Source organism: Malaya genurostris, chromosome 2 (genome assembly GCF_030247185.1).
Source record: "Malaya genurostris strain Urasoe2022 chromosome 2, Malgen_1.1, whole genome shotgun sequence".
Lineage (NCBI taxonomy): Eukaryota > Metazoa > Arthropoda > Insecta > Diptera > Culicidae > Malaya > Malaya genurostris.
In genome coordinates this window covers 343,340,013-343,353,151 of record NC_080571.1, presented here as the reverse complement: position 1 = coordinate 343,353,151, position 13,139 = coordinate 343,340,013, and the positions used below count along the sequence as shown (strand labels likewise).

At 36.9% G+C, this 13,139-nt stretch overlaps 1 protein-coding gene across 1 annotated transcript; it reads right to left on the bottom strand.

The window, feature by feature from the left end:
- Positions 1-3,342: 3,342 nt before the first annotated feature.
- LOC131431890 (uncharacterized) lies at positions 3,343-5,320 on the bottom strand. Its single transcript, XM_058597838.1, has one exon. The coding sequence runs from the start codon at positions 5,184-5,186 to the stop codon at positions 3,354-3,356; it is 1,833 nt and encodes a 610-aa protein (XP_058453821.1). The 5' UTR covers positions 5,187-5,320; the 3' UTR covers positions 3,343-3,353.
- Between the last annotated feature and the right edge of the window lie 7,819 nt (positions 5,321-13,139).

Below are 13,139 nucleotides of genomic sequence, written 5' to 3'. Positions count from 1 at the left end.
TGAATAATTTTCAATACAAGTTTACCTATTATGAAGGTCCGTACCCAGGATTTCGTTTCGGGAGGGGCCCAAAGATGAAAAATAATGTTACTGAAGATTGCTGATGCACCTAATTCTCGGTATGCCTTTTACGGGTGTTTTAAAAGACACTTTAAACTTTTCCACTGGAACTGTTATTGTATTACATTTCTTAACGTTTACTGTCTTGTTATTTCTATAACACATGTCTGAGACCTTCTAAATAATTATATATCTGTTTTTGATTTTGCGAGGGGAAAGGGCCCCTCGGGCCACCCCTCTGGGTACGAGACTGCTTTTTTTCTCGTCCAGTAGATAATCGGAACTGTTTCCAGGTAACAATTCGAATGCCTAATGGTTTTGATTGTAATTTATAGGAGTTTTGTATTTGATTTTTCAATCACTACCTGTTTTATGACGACTATTATAAATGTCTCTTTTGACAAGTAATATCACAGTTTTTAAAGCTTCTATAAAACTTTTTACCCAGACTAACAACTGGACTAAAAATAAAACAATGTGTACTAGAATAAAACCATGCAAACACTCTTAATATTGCTTTCAAACATTTTCTTTAAAACATTATTGTCAGTTAAATTCTTCCATAAATCTAGTTTTGTGGGTGTGCGTGTTCATTGGATGACAGTTTCACTCAGAGCAAAATTGAGGGTTCTAAAGTATATTTATGACACATTTGTTGTGGGCTATTTGATTTATTGCTTCTTGGGTTAAGCGTAATTTGCATTAAAGAAAATTTCATGGCCGCTATTATGATGTCCTATACCGTAGCATATTTCCGACAGTTTGTAGAAAAATTTATGTTGCTGGGTTAAGTACATCAAGAGATGTACGCGATAAAGTTCTACCCATTCTTGTACAGGATAAATTTTGAAAAGGCACCTCATAGTAACAGATTGGCTGAAAAGTACGTATCGTTTCTATGAGAGGGCGCCACTAGAATTAAATCCATACCATTTTCAGTTAGTACCAACCTTCAAAAGATACGTGTATAAATTTGACAGCTGTCTGATTATTAGTTTGTGAGATATTGCATTTTGAGTGAAGCTACTTTTGTTATTGTGAAAAAAATGGAAAAAAAGGAATTTCGTGTGTTGATGAAACACTACTTTTTGGTGAAAAAAAGTGCCGCCGTTACCAAAAAATGGCTTGATGAGTGTTATTCAGACTCTGCACCGGGCGAAGCAACAATTCGTAAGTGGTTTGCAAAATTTCGTACTGGTTTTATGAGCACCGAAGACGATGAACGCAGTGGACGTCCAAAAGAGGCGGTTGCCGATGAAAACGTGAAAAAAATCCACAAAATGATTTTCAATGACCGTAAAGTGAAGTTGATCGAGATAGCTGACACCATAAAGATATCAAAGGAACGTGTTGGACATATTATTCACGAATATTTGGATATGAGAAAGCTTTGTGCAAAATGGGTGCCGCGTGAGCTCACAATCGATCAAAAACAACAACGAAAAACCATGCTGAAATTGAACGAATTGGGCTTCGAATTGCTCCCTCATCCACCGTATTCTCCAGATTTGGCCCCCAGTGACTTTTTCCTGTTCTCAGACCTCAAGAGAATGCTCGCTGGTAAAAAAATTTAGAAGCAATGAAGAGGTAATCGCTGAAACTGAGGCCTATTTTGAGGCAGAGGACAAATCGTACTACAAAAATGGTATCGAAAAGTTGGAAGATCGCTATAATCGCTGTATCGCCTCTGATGGCAATTATGTTGAATAATAAAAACGAATTTAGGCAAAAAAATGTGTGTTTCTATTAAACGATACAAACTTTTCAGCCGAACTGTTAGCCAATGATTTTAAAGTAATTAATCCTTTCAAAGATCTGGGTAATACCAAATTCCCGCAGAAACAGTTCGATTTTTTCTTCAATTGATGCGGTCTCAAAAGAATGGTTTTGTATGCATCAAAATAATTCGTAAATTCTTCCTATCGCAAACGCTCAACAGTCATATTCGACCATATCGTTTCCCGAAATGTTTTCAAACGGAATTCGTAGAGGATTTGAGAGTCCTATTGTAAACAAAACTTAATTTTGAGGATAACATCAAATATAAATGTCTATCAAGTTCCTCAGATTTCAGATAGCTTATTCATCTTAATACGTTAGTAACCTACTAACGCCTTCTAGAAAAACAGTTTAAAATCTGTCTGTCCTTCATCAACTTATTCAAAAACTGATCGATAAGATCACTCTCATAAACAAGTATGGTATTCAGTTACAAAAGATCACATTGTAGATACAATAAGAACTGTTTCATCAATCATTCAATAGGTATTGGAACCTTAAAACACCTTCTCGAAGAAAGCATCTTAATAAGTCAACATGTTTTTGAGTTGCGGGAATTCCGAACGCTGAATTACACACTAGAGTCAGCCATGCGAGAAATTTAAATTACTGTTAACACCATTTGAACTGTTTTGACCTCCGGAACATTCTTTCCGAAAACACCGACACCACCGAAAGTAAAATATTCGCGATATTTCATGTTCAAACTGTTTTTCTATTGTGAACACATGAATTATTCCATGCTCTTTTTAAAGCGCCCCTAGCGGAGCAGATCTCAACAAATTGTCGGTCAAACTACACTAAATTATTGGTCCAAGTATCTACAACAAGTTTGCCGAAGATTGTATAGCTCTATCTGTCGACCAATCAGTCGAAATCCCATATGCTCTGGGTCCCGTTTATCGCGGATTCGCTTTTCACGCCTCCGGTGTACCGCGTTATACGAGACCCCTCTGCACATAGGTTTTTCGTGTGTTTTGGACATGAGTTCTGATTTTGGATCTAAACCTAAACTCTGAACCGGGAAGCAGAATTCTGGGATTGAATTACGGACACGAATCTGAATTCTGGGTCTGACCTCAGGATTTTGAACAAGATTTTGGATATATTACCCACATGTTTATATAAATTTGTCATGAATAAGGTATCGAAGCCCACTATTTGTGACTCATTGCTCACCTGTTAACAATTTTGAGTTTACTACCCACTGAAAGTAAGCTAATGCCCACTAGTGGGCTGTAGGAACCAGTTTGGGAATCACTGGTCTAGATTTTCATGCAATTTTCTCCAAGATGACAGGATCGGTTTTTCACAAATGGTTCGGACTTCCGGTTAAACGTTTACAGTGACGATGCGAAGAACGTAAAACTCTTTCACTTCAGTCCAGTCCCGAAAATATCGGATGTGATATTACTCTAACGCTTGACTTATTCAGGTGGGAAATTTCAGAATCAAATGAGTTCGTGAATTAATCTTTTAATAAAATCGTAATCTTTCTTACAAAATATCAGTTCCTAATAGCACCCCGGTTTGGTGATCCACAGCGGATTCAGCTTAAGCCGGAGCCAATCTAGACCGTTGAACGAACAGGAACCGTAAGAATTAACGTTGCTCGGATAAAAGAACCGAGAAGATGGCCCTTCCGAGTGCCGCTGAACCAGTGTCGGAGCCAATCTCGTTTCATCCGGCTTAGGCTGGTCCATGTTGTAGTAGTAATAGGTGTGCTGCGTACTAGATTTGGTCTGAATGGTGGTTACGTTCACCGGTGACACAGGTTGAACTTGCCCATCCCCACTCCAGTGTCTATCCTGAGCCGACGGTTGTTGTTGTTGTTGTTGACTACGGATGTACCGGTAGGGACATGTTTCCTGATAGACATCCAACACAAATCCCTGCACATTGGCGAACCGATTGAACCGGCTTCGGACACGGATCGTTTTGGGTTGATTGTTCCACTGGGTCGTGTAGACCATTCCGGTGCGGCAACCACAGATTCGACTACCATCGATTTCCAAAAACGCATCGCTACATCCCGTGCGTTCATCTCCGAGGACGAAATATTTGAAGGAAACGATTAGCCGGCAGGTATTCGGGTTGTAGCGGAAAACTTGGTAGTAACAATCCGTGTTCGGTGTTTGAACGGACGGAAAGTTTGGGCTGACCAGATAGAATCGGTTTTGATTGAAAGCATTCCGACAGCAGCGAGGCAAAGCCGGAACAAACGGAGGACTTCCCGATGGCGGTTGTGGTATAAATTGTTCGTTTGTGAAATTTTCTGCGATTTCCGGTTCTCGGATGGATGGCTGATATCCCGGAGGAGCTCCTCCGATGGAATTGGTTCCGTCACCGTTGTATGTTGGATAGGTAGGATAATTAGGTTGACATGCGGATGGATTAGTTTGACAGGTGATATTAGGATAGTTTGGTATGCTGGGATAGCTGGGATATATTGGAAAATTGTTGTTTGGAAAGAGGGCTCCTGGGTAGTTTGGCAAAATAGCGCCTGGATAAACGGGATAGTTTGGGTAAGTCGGATACGATGGTTGTACCGATCCAGGGTAATGAGGGTAACAATTAAAATAAAAATTACACGGTTGAGGACAAACATTCATGGGGTAAAACTGAGGCCTTGAAGTCACTGGTGGTAAATATCCGTTGTTACCAGGATTGAACTCCGGTGGAATATCTTGTCGGTTGCTCACAGCGAAAGGTTTGTTGGGTGGCAACAGGTCATTCTCCAAGCCAATGTTTGGAGGAGTGGTTTCCTCTGCAACTTGAATTGTTGTATAAACTGTGAATGCCGTGGACGATTCAACCGCTTCGTTATCTTCACATGGTTGTCTTGTGACGACTATGCGAAAACCTCGATCACTACCCCAACCGTCGGTTACGAACTTAACCTTCAAAATTCCGTTCGAAGAATTGTATTTTTTCGATCCAATCACCGTTCCACAAAGGACCTCTTCATCACCGACAACTAATCGATCCTTATAGCAGTTTCTCGATGGTTCCAAACCAAAGTCTAGAAATTGGAAGTGATACTGACTGCTGCACACAAACGGAGACTTAAAGGTATATTCGCATCGTAGCCCGTCTCCGTAGTTATCCGGATATCCAGGGGAGAGCAGCTCGGTTTGAAGTCTTTTGAACACTCCTCCACACTGGACCGAACTTCGATCGCTGGCAACGTAATAACTGACGCGAGAATAGTTTTCGTTTTTCTCCAACTCTTCGTAGAGGTTAATCATTTGGAACTCCTTTTCTTCGGCAACCGCCACGAACAAACTTTGGTCAGTCACAATTTTTATGAAAGCAAAAAGTAACACTTTTTCAACGAGCAGCTTCATTTTCTTTAAGGTCGACGATTTTCAAAGAAAATTAACAAGTTCCACATCACTCAAACTTTTTCCATTTTCATCGCCCGGAACACGGCTCAAGCTACTCGCGGTGACAGTTTTACTAGATGACAAATTGCTACGAACCGAACTAGACGACGGTCGAAGATGAATGAATAACTTTTAGCCGTTTATCAATATTTAAAACAGCCAACACTTATGCCGGAGTTGGAAAATCAAATAGAAGTTAAACGAAAAGAGTGACGAAAGTGTCGACTCCGTCCAAACGTCCAAGGCCGGCATGAGTTGAGCCTTTGTTTGAGGTGGTGACGTGATGCAGGCAAAAAAAACAACATTGCTGGCTTACTTTTAATGTTGTTACACTTCCGACGACCACCCGAGCAAATTAGGTGCCGACGTACATCAGGACCGGGCCTTTGCTCCGGTTGATGGATGATGCATCGTGAGAAAAAGGTCTACCGGCGTGGAAGGAAGATTCCCAGCGTGATGAATCGTTTACGCGTGGACCTTGCTAAATTATGTCATGCGACTGGAAAAGTTCAAATTCAATTGAAAAACGGGCTTTCCAGTGCAAAAGTAAAATGAAAATTCAGTCGAATTATGCATTGTGAAAACGCTCACCAAATTGCATCGATTGGCAAAGGCCAGTATCGTTTCACCGAAATTGTCTTCTCACCGAATCATGCAACTGTGTTCATATCGTTATATCAAATAAAGAAAAACGAAAGATCATAGTATTCATTGTTCCTTCTACAAACTATTTTAATATAGGGTAAGGGCTCCCTATTTCATCTCATTTGTAAGGTCGCTACCTTCAAAACCTGAGTTAGCCACTAAAATCACTATGATTTTTTCATATTTCTGCTTAATTCGCCTTGCTCAACAATGAGAATTTATTCACATTCCTATAAAATTAAAATAATATTCGAAAAATCAGCTAAAAACACTTCTGATATGTTCATTACACTGCTCCTAATTTCATCTCAAAGTATTTTTATTCGTCCTATCGTTGGTTCTTTATTCATCCTATAAACTAGCAATGGCGACAGCAATCAAAACTAAATATTGCACTTCTACACTCTCAGGTTCAAAATGTCAGAATTCTTCTTAAAAAGAGCCTAATTTCAACTATGAGACCACACACGATATTTTTAGAACCAGTTTGAAATCATTTCGACGATCAAACATTTTTTGGTCGTTTTCGTTACCTTTCGTTTTCACTGTTAAGTTACCTTAAAATTTCACTGTTAAGTTAATTTGCTAAACTTAAAAAAACAAATGAATTGTCACTATTTAGGCATTAGCCCTTCTAATAACAAAATGCAGAGCCAGAGATGTCATTGATCAGGATTTATCTGTATTGTATAGAATTTTATACAGATTTTCTAAATTTAATACAAATTTGTACAGGTTCACAAAAAGTGAGAAGTAAAAAAATAGACTTTTCTCTCTGAGTATCCATTAGTATTTGATTGCAGTGATTTTTATTAATCAACGGACAAATCACATGTTAAAATGAAGTGTGCAGATAATTGATGACGAACACGTTTTAATACACGTTTTAATACAAAGCAATACATATTTTTTATGAACATATCTGGCATCTCTGTGCACAGCTGATGAAGCACATACTTAACAGCGTTATGTTGACATAAAGCGGAATGAAACCAGTGCTACTAGATTAGCCACAATAGTTATTTCATTACTATTTAACACGCTCTTTCTGGTAATATTCGAAGCCGAAAAGGTTTTATATATATATATATATATATATATATATATATATATATATATATATATATATATATATATATATATATATATATATATATATATATATATATATATATATATTTTATAAATACGTTTATTTCATAGGCAATATACATAAGTTTTTCTTCACCGTGGCATCCACAATACATAGTAGTTTAAACCTAATACATTTCGAATATCATATTAGTATGTTGGTACTCATTAGTTAATCTAAACACTGTTTTTATCAAGCGAGTTGCTATTTTAAATTACATTAAATAAATTACATTTATTTTGTACATGATCTTATAACTTTTTCAGGTTTTTTTTGTATCAGCTCACCACTTATATTCAATATCCTATAGTTGGCTATTGGTTGAACTCATGGAAGAGAAAACAGTCTAACATAAAATAAAATTTAAATTGGAACTCCAATGGATTTAATGAAATGATAAAGAAGTTTCATGTAAGGAATTTATTAGTTGAGATCAGACATCGCGATACTCCACGTATGACCAAACGACATGATCAATATCGCGATAGCCTTCACCACAGGCACAATGATTAGTTTCGGAAAGTCCAATTCGAAGGAGATGTGCATCTAACGTGTAGTGATTGGACATGAGTCTGGACATCACACGAATGAAATCCCTACTCACATCCAGTCCCCTGAACCATGCCTTTGTCGATATTTTCGGAACAATTGAGTGCATCCAGCGACCCAGATCGTCTTTATCCCACACGGAACGACCGAAATCAGCATTTTCGCGAAAAATTTAGTTGATTTGCTGATTTTAGTTAGTTATTTTTTGAGACAACTAAAAAAATCTTACTTTTGCTGATTTAGATTTTTTATTCTCATTCCCTTAATAATAATAAAATATTTGTTGAAATGACTATTTTTTTTAGTTGAATTCACAAATTAAACGTACTGTCATTTCTTAGCTAAGGCACACTTCATATCCAGTGAACTAATTTTTTAGTTGAATTAAAGAAATATAATGTTGTTTTCAACCAATATGAATGGTTGAATTGGCTTCTGCAATCTGCAGCTATATGGCGCCCTGTCACCGAAACGGTAACACCTTAATGACTACTAGCCACTAGATGGCACACTACTGCCGAAAAAAATTCAGACGCGGTTGTCTTTTCTATATTGGCAGGTATAAATACGATGTTGTGTTGGAGAAAAAGACATAAACGAAACGTAAACATCTTTTTGAATTTTTTTTCTTCTAAATCACTGTTTTCTTCATTCTCACTGAAAACTTTGAGCACTCGGAAAACAAAAACCGAATACAAGTAGTACACCGGACGGCGCAGCTCGGAAGGTTTGAAGATACAAAAAAACTTCATCACAATTAGAGTGAAACATTCGAAATTCACATCACTGTTCCGCGTAAAAACATTATTACGCACAATCGCTTCAAGTGCGCACAAATTCTGAATAAATACGATTTCCACTAACAGTTTACGACATTTTTACATATCGGTTTAGAAATTTAAATAAAGATATATCGAACACAAGCGAAAAACATCAAAACAATGTTCAAGCAGTTTCAATAAGACTGTCCTTTTTAGCTTTTTAATGGATTGTTTTGCTTTGACACTTCTCATGAGTTTTTTGCTAATAAACTTGTTAATAATACCCATTTCAGTTTTGGTTTTTTGTGCTGTCCTTCAGTAATGATGGTGATAGATAAATAGAAACAAATTTTCTGATTTTAATAACAAAATTAGTTGTCAATGAGAATTTCGTGTTGGATTGAAATATTGCTGGTTTGAGTCCAGGATATTCACCAACTAAACACATTCTCTAAAACTAAAAGTTTTTTCAGCAAAGTAAATTCTCAATTTTAACTAATTTTATAGTTATTTTGGAAATTTTGTTGCTAAAATCAACTAATTCAAAAACAGTAATACGAATTAGGCGCAGAGCTAATTTCGGTCGTTCCGTGCAAGAAGCTTACCAGCTGGCAAGTGGTCTTTGGCGAGATGCGCTATAGAATTCGTTAAAAGCAATCGGTATCTCATAAATTTCACCCTCAATAGCACCAAGTTTGGTTAAAATATCGGCGCTTTCATAGCCTGGAATGAAGCAATGAGCCGGGACCCAAACTATTGCGATTTGATAATTATTATTCAATATGACGTTCAGGCACTTTTTATTTTGCTCAAGAAAAAAGGTTCATTTTCGCTAGCAGCGTTTGAGCGAATGGCTTCAATTGCACTCAGACTATCTTTGAAGAGAAAATAATGGTTTGGAGATAATGTGACGATTACACTCAAACTTTAATGAACTGCTGCTAACTCTGCTATATAAACAGATGCAGGTTCTTGAAGCCTAAATGAAACCAAAACATTATTGTTGAATATACCAAACCCAGAAGCCTCTTCAATTCGTGATCCGTCCGTGAAAAACATTTTCTCAGTGTCAACATGCCTGAATTTACTTGAAAATATTTTTGGGATTTCCGTCGGGCGTAGGTGTTCCAGGATTCAATGGAAGAACTTCCGCCAGAACTTCAAGACTCATTGTATGTGTCGAATGCATGCAACCTAAAGCAATTCGCAAACAACGATATTGAGTTCGCTCTAATTTGATAATATGAGAGTTTGCAGCGGAACGAAGGCTGAAAGTATCGTTGTCTGATACAATTTTATTAGATCTTCCGGATGAGCACCCCACCAGGATACTGTTATTGTTCGAAAAAAATTTACTCTTTGTTGGCATTTTGTTATCAGAAACCTAATGTGTCCCACGTGCTTTCGGAACCAATCCACACCCCCAGGTTTTTGAAAGTCAAAACACCGATATAGTTGTATTGAATGGAAAATAAAATTTTCTGCTGAAAAAATTGGAGGGTTGTATGCAAGACATGTCCGATCATGATTACAAAAATAATGATGATGGTGGATGCGCTAAAATTTACAAATTACAAACTTGCTCTACTTTTAGTGTTTACATTTGATTCTACTCTATTTTGATGCATTCAACAAATTTTTACATTTGAAAATTTTTGGAAAATATCCAATTATGATTATTTCAAAGTTACTTAAAAGATCAATTTTCCAGTTCGGTTTTACATCTAATCCAAGTCAGTCGATATAACAAAACCGCTTACGTTCGGGACAGATGAAACCAAGTACAGTATTGTGTAGTGAACAATAGAACAACCTCGAAATGAGTGAACCAAACGAACAAAAGCTACCGCCGACACGAAAGAATACAATTGTTGTTGACTTCAGGCAAAATTCGACCTTCGATACGAGAACTTGAAGGTTTGCTTAAGGAGCTAATGCATCTTGACATTAAACGTGTGCATTTACTTCTATGCAATAAGACGAATAATGTTGTTTACATCCAGTTTTATAAAGAGTTGGATGCAATTCAATTCGCAAAAGATTATAACAATGTGCATTATGTGGAGCACGAGAACATTAAGTACAACATTCCAGTATATATGGATGATAGTGCTATAGAAGTGCGTGTGCATGATCTTCACTCAAGCGTCACCGATTATTATATTCGCAAAACTATGTCTTGATACGAAGAGATTCTCTCTATCGAAACAGAAAAGTGTAAGAATTTTTTCCCCGGTATTCTAAATGGCGTACGTTTGTTACGCATGCGCTTGAGGAGGCCTATACCTTCTTATGTGATTTTCGGTCTGGATACAAGAATTCCGTGCAAATCACTTGTTACCTATGACAATCAGATGGCCACATGTCGATATTGCCAAAAAGCTGTTCTCTACGGTAAGCCATGTGATAAACTGGACAAGAAGACAACTACATCAAAGGACAACGGTGCTTCCTTCACACCAACCTCAAGCAACCTCAGTACATCTGTGACAGCCACCAACAACAATGAAGCATCCCCCTCAACGAAACCATCAGTTTCCCCTATAGAACAAAGTACACCAGCTGCAGTTAACAACTTACCATCCAACCAATCAGCAACTACAACCAATATACAACAAGGTGCATCTACAGCAACTAGCAACGAAAAGAAGACGGAAATCGACAACAATACCATCGATGCGGCAATGGATGACGAGACGAACCACGAACTCAATCCTCGCAGGAGGGAAACGGAAGCTCTAGAAAAAGGGTGACAACGAGATCCAACTCAAAAAAAAAATTATTTAAAAAATCGGCTAAATCGGCCACGTAAAGCTTGTACGCAAATAGGCCTGAATAAAAAATATCTTTTAAATAAAACAACAGTCGTATATTTACACGATTTTTTCTAAGTGTATAACTAAAAAATGTACAGGTTGTATCAAACCCGTGTGCATGGTGAGGCGGTGGGAGAGGGGTATTTGAGGGTTTTAATCTCCCCATGCACGGAACCACCCGCGATCCCATTTCAACCAGAATATTAGTTGATTTTCTGAATTCGATTGGTTAAAATTCGGTACAACTAATCGATTGTTGTTTTAACTAAACTGTCATTTTTGTTTTTCGATTAGCAGAAACGATGGTTGAAACAACTAATTTAATTGGTTGAAAAAAAAAATGCTGTCAATTAGTAAGGACACATACCTTTCAATTTCAACAAATATTTTAGTTGAAATAATTGGCGTTGTTATTGACACAAAATTCAGTTAGTTGAAAAATAAATCGGTTTTATTTGTTTTAGACATTGCAAATAGTTTAATCAACTCGAACAATGTTATTGATTTGCGAAAATAATAAAAATATACGTACTGATATACGTCATGATCTATTTGAAATAAGTTCGGTATGTTGAGATTCATGGAAGAAATTTCGTTGTTAAATTATAAACAGTATTTTATATTGACATGTAATATCATTAGGGCTAGGAAAACCACCGATCACTGCTGATTTCAACTTGATCTTAACTAAGGAATAAATTATCATTACGAAATCAGAACTGATCTGATCTCTAAGTGATTTTGATTTTAGTATGATCATGATCATGTCAAGTCGAGATCAGTAAAGATTTAAATTCTAAAAAATTACTTCTGATTCGAACGGAAATGAGTGATCTAGAAAAACGTTTTTAATCAGCAAAAGTGTCCGGAGGGGCGAGTAAATTATCGAAATTATTAAATTTACCTAAAATGATGCCTTCAAACGGTTGAACTAAAGTTATACACTGATAATTTTAGTCAATTTATATGAGCTTGGGTGCATCAACCGCTGGGAATTGGAGTTTTGCGACGGCAATTAAAAACGCGCCATTCGAACGCAGCGCGTTCTGTTTGTGTTGAAACCCTTCGCTCCTGTTACTCTTATGAATCAAATTCATGTCAAAAAGCATTTTATTGCTAATGCATGAACATCTCATCGGTATCAAACAGTTGGAAGTAAAACAGTCTGCTGGAAGTAAATCAATGATCGAATTTGAAGTATAAAATTTTTGCGCATACCTGAAAGATTACGAGATGATCATTCATTAACATTTTCTAATTTGTCACCAATTCTTTTTCATCTCAAACGAGGTTAACTTTATCACAACACCGCTGTTAGATAAACACTTGTTATCATAAAATTCTCAAATCGAATGAACACAATTTCACCAAACGCTTTAACCATCGATGTTGTTTTCATTGACATTTTGAAGCGACGCGAACAGATTTCAACTAAAGTAATGGTTGATTTCCCATTGCGATTTTTGTTTTGCTTTGTGCTGTTTTGACATTAGACAGCATTAAAAACAACATATTTTTCAACTACTTGAATATATGCCAAACAAAAACCATATTGGTTGAATCAAAAAGAAATTAGTTAAATCAACTATCGCAAAAATCAAAAACTGCGATATCGCAATTTTATGATCGAAGGGTTCTCCGTGCAGGTCTCGGCGTTTCACGCACTTCTAAGACATTTAGCATAAAAAAAATTTCTTCAGTTTTGCGGTTTTTTCAACGCGGTCTCAAGTTCCAGTCGGTTTTGTTTTCCAAAAAAAAATTTAAGATTAAGCCATATCTCAAAGTTTCATGACTTTCTGAAACATTTGGCATCAAAAAAATTTAGTTTAGCGTTTTTATTACGCGAATTTCTGAAGTTACTCGCTTTTTTTGCGCGGTTTTTTATGCGGTACATATCCCCCGCGTGAAAAGACTCCATAATGCAAATGCAACCGAAACACGTTGAAATGTCTTAATATTATTCTAGCTTTGTGATCTACGCACAATCGATAGTTTGACTCTCATTCGTATA

Bases quoted from the DNA above. Each gene is read 5' to 3' on its own strand.
- LOC131431890 (XM_058597838.1), bottom strand. From the start codon at position 5,186: ATGAAGCTGCTCGTTGAAAAAGTGTTACTTTTTGCTTTCATAAAAATT.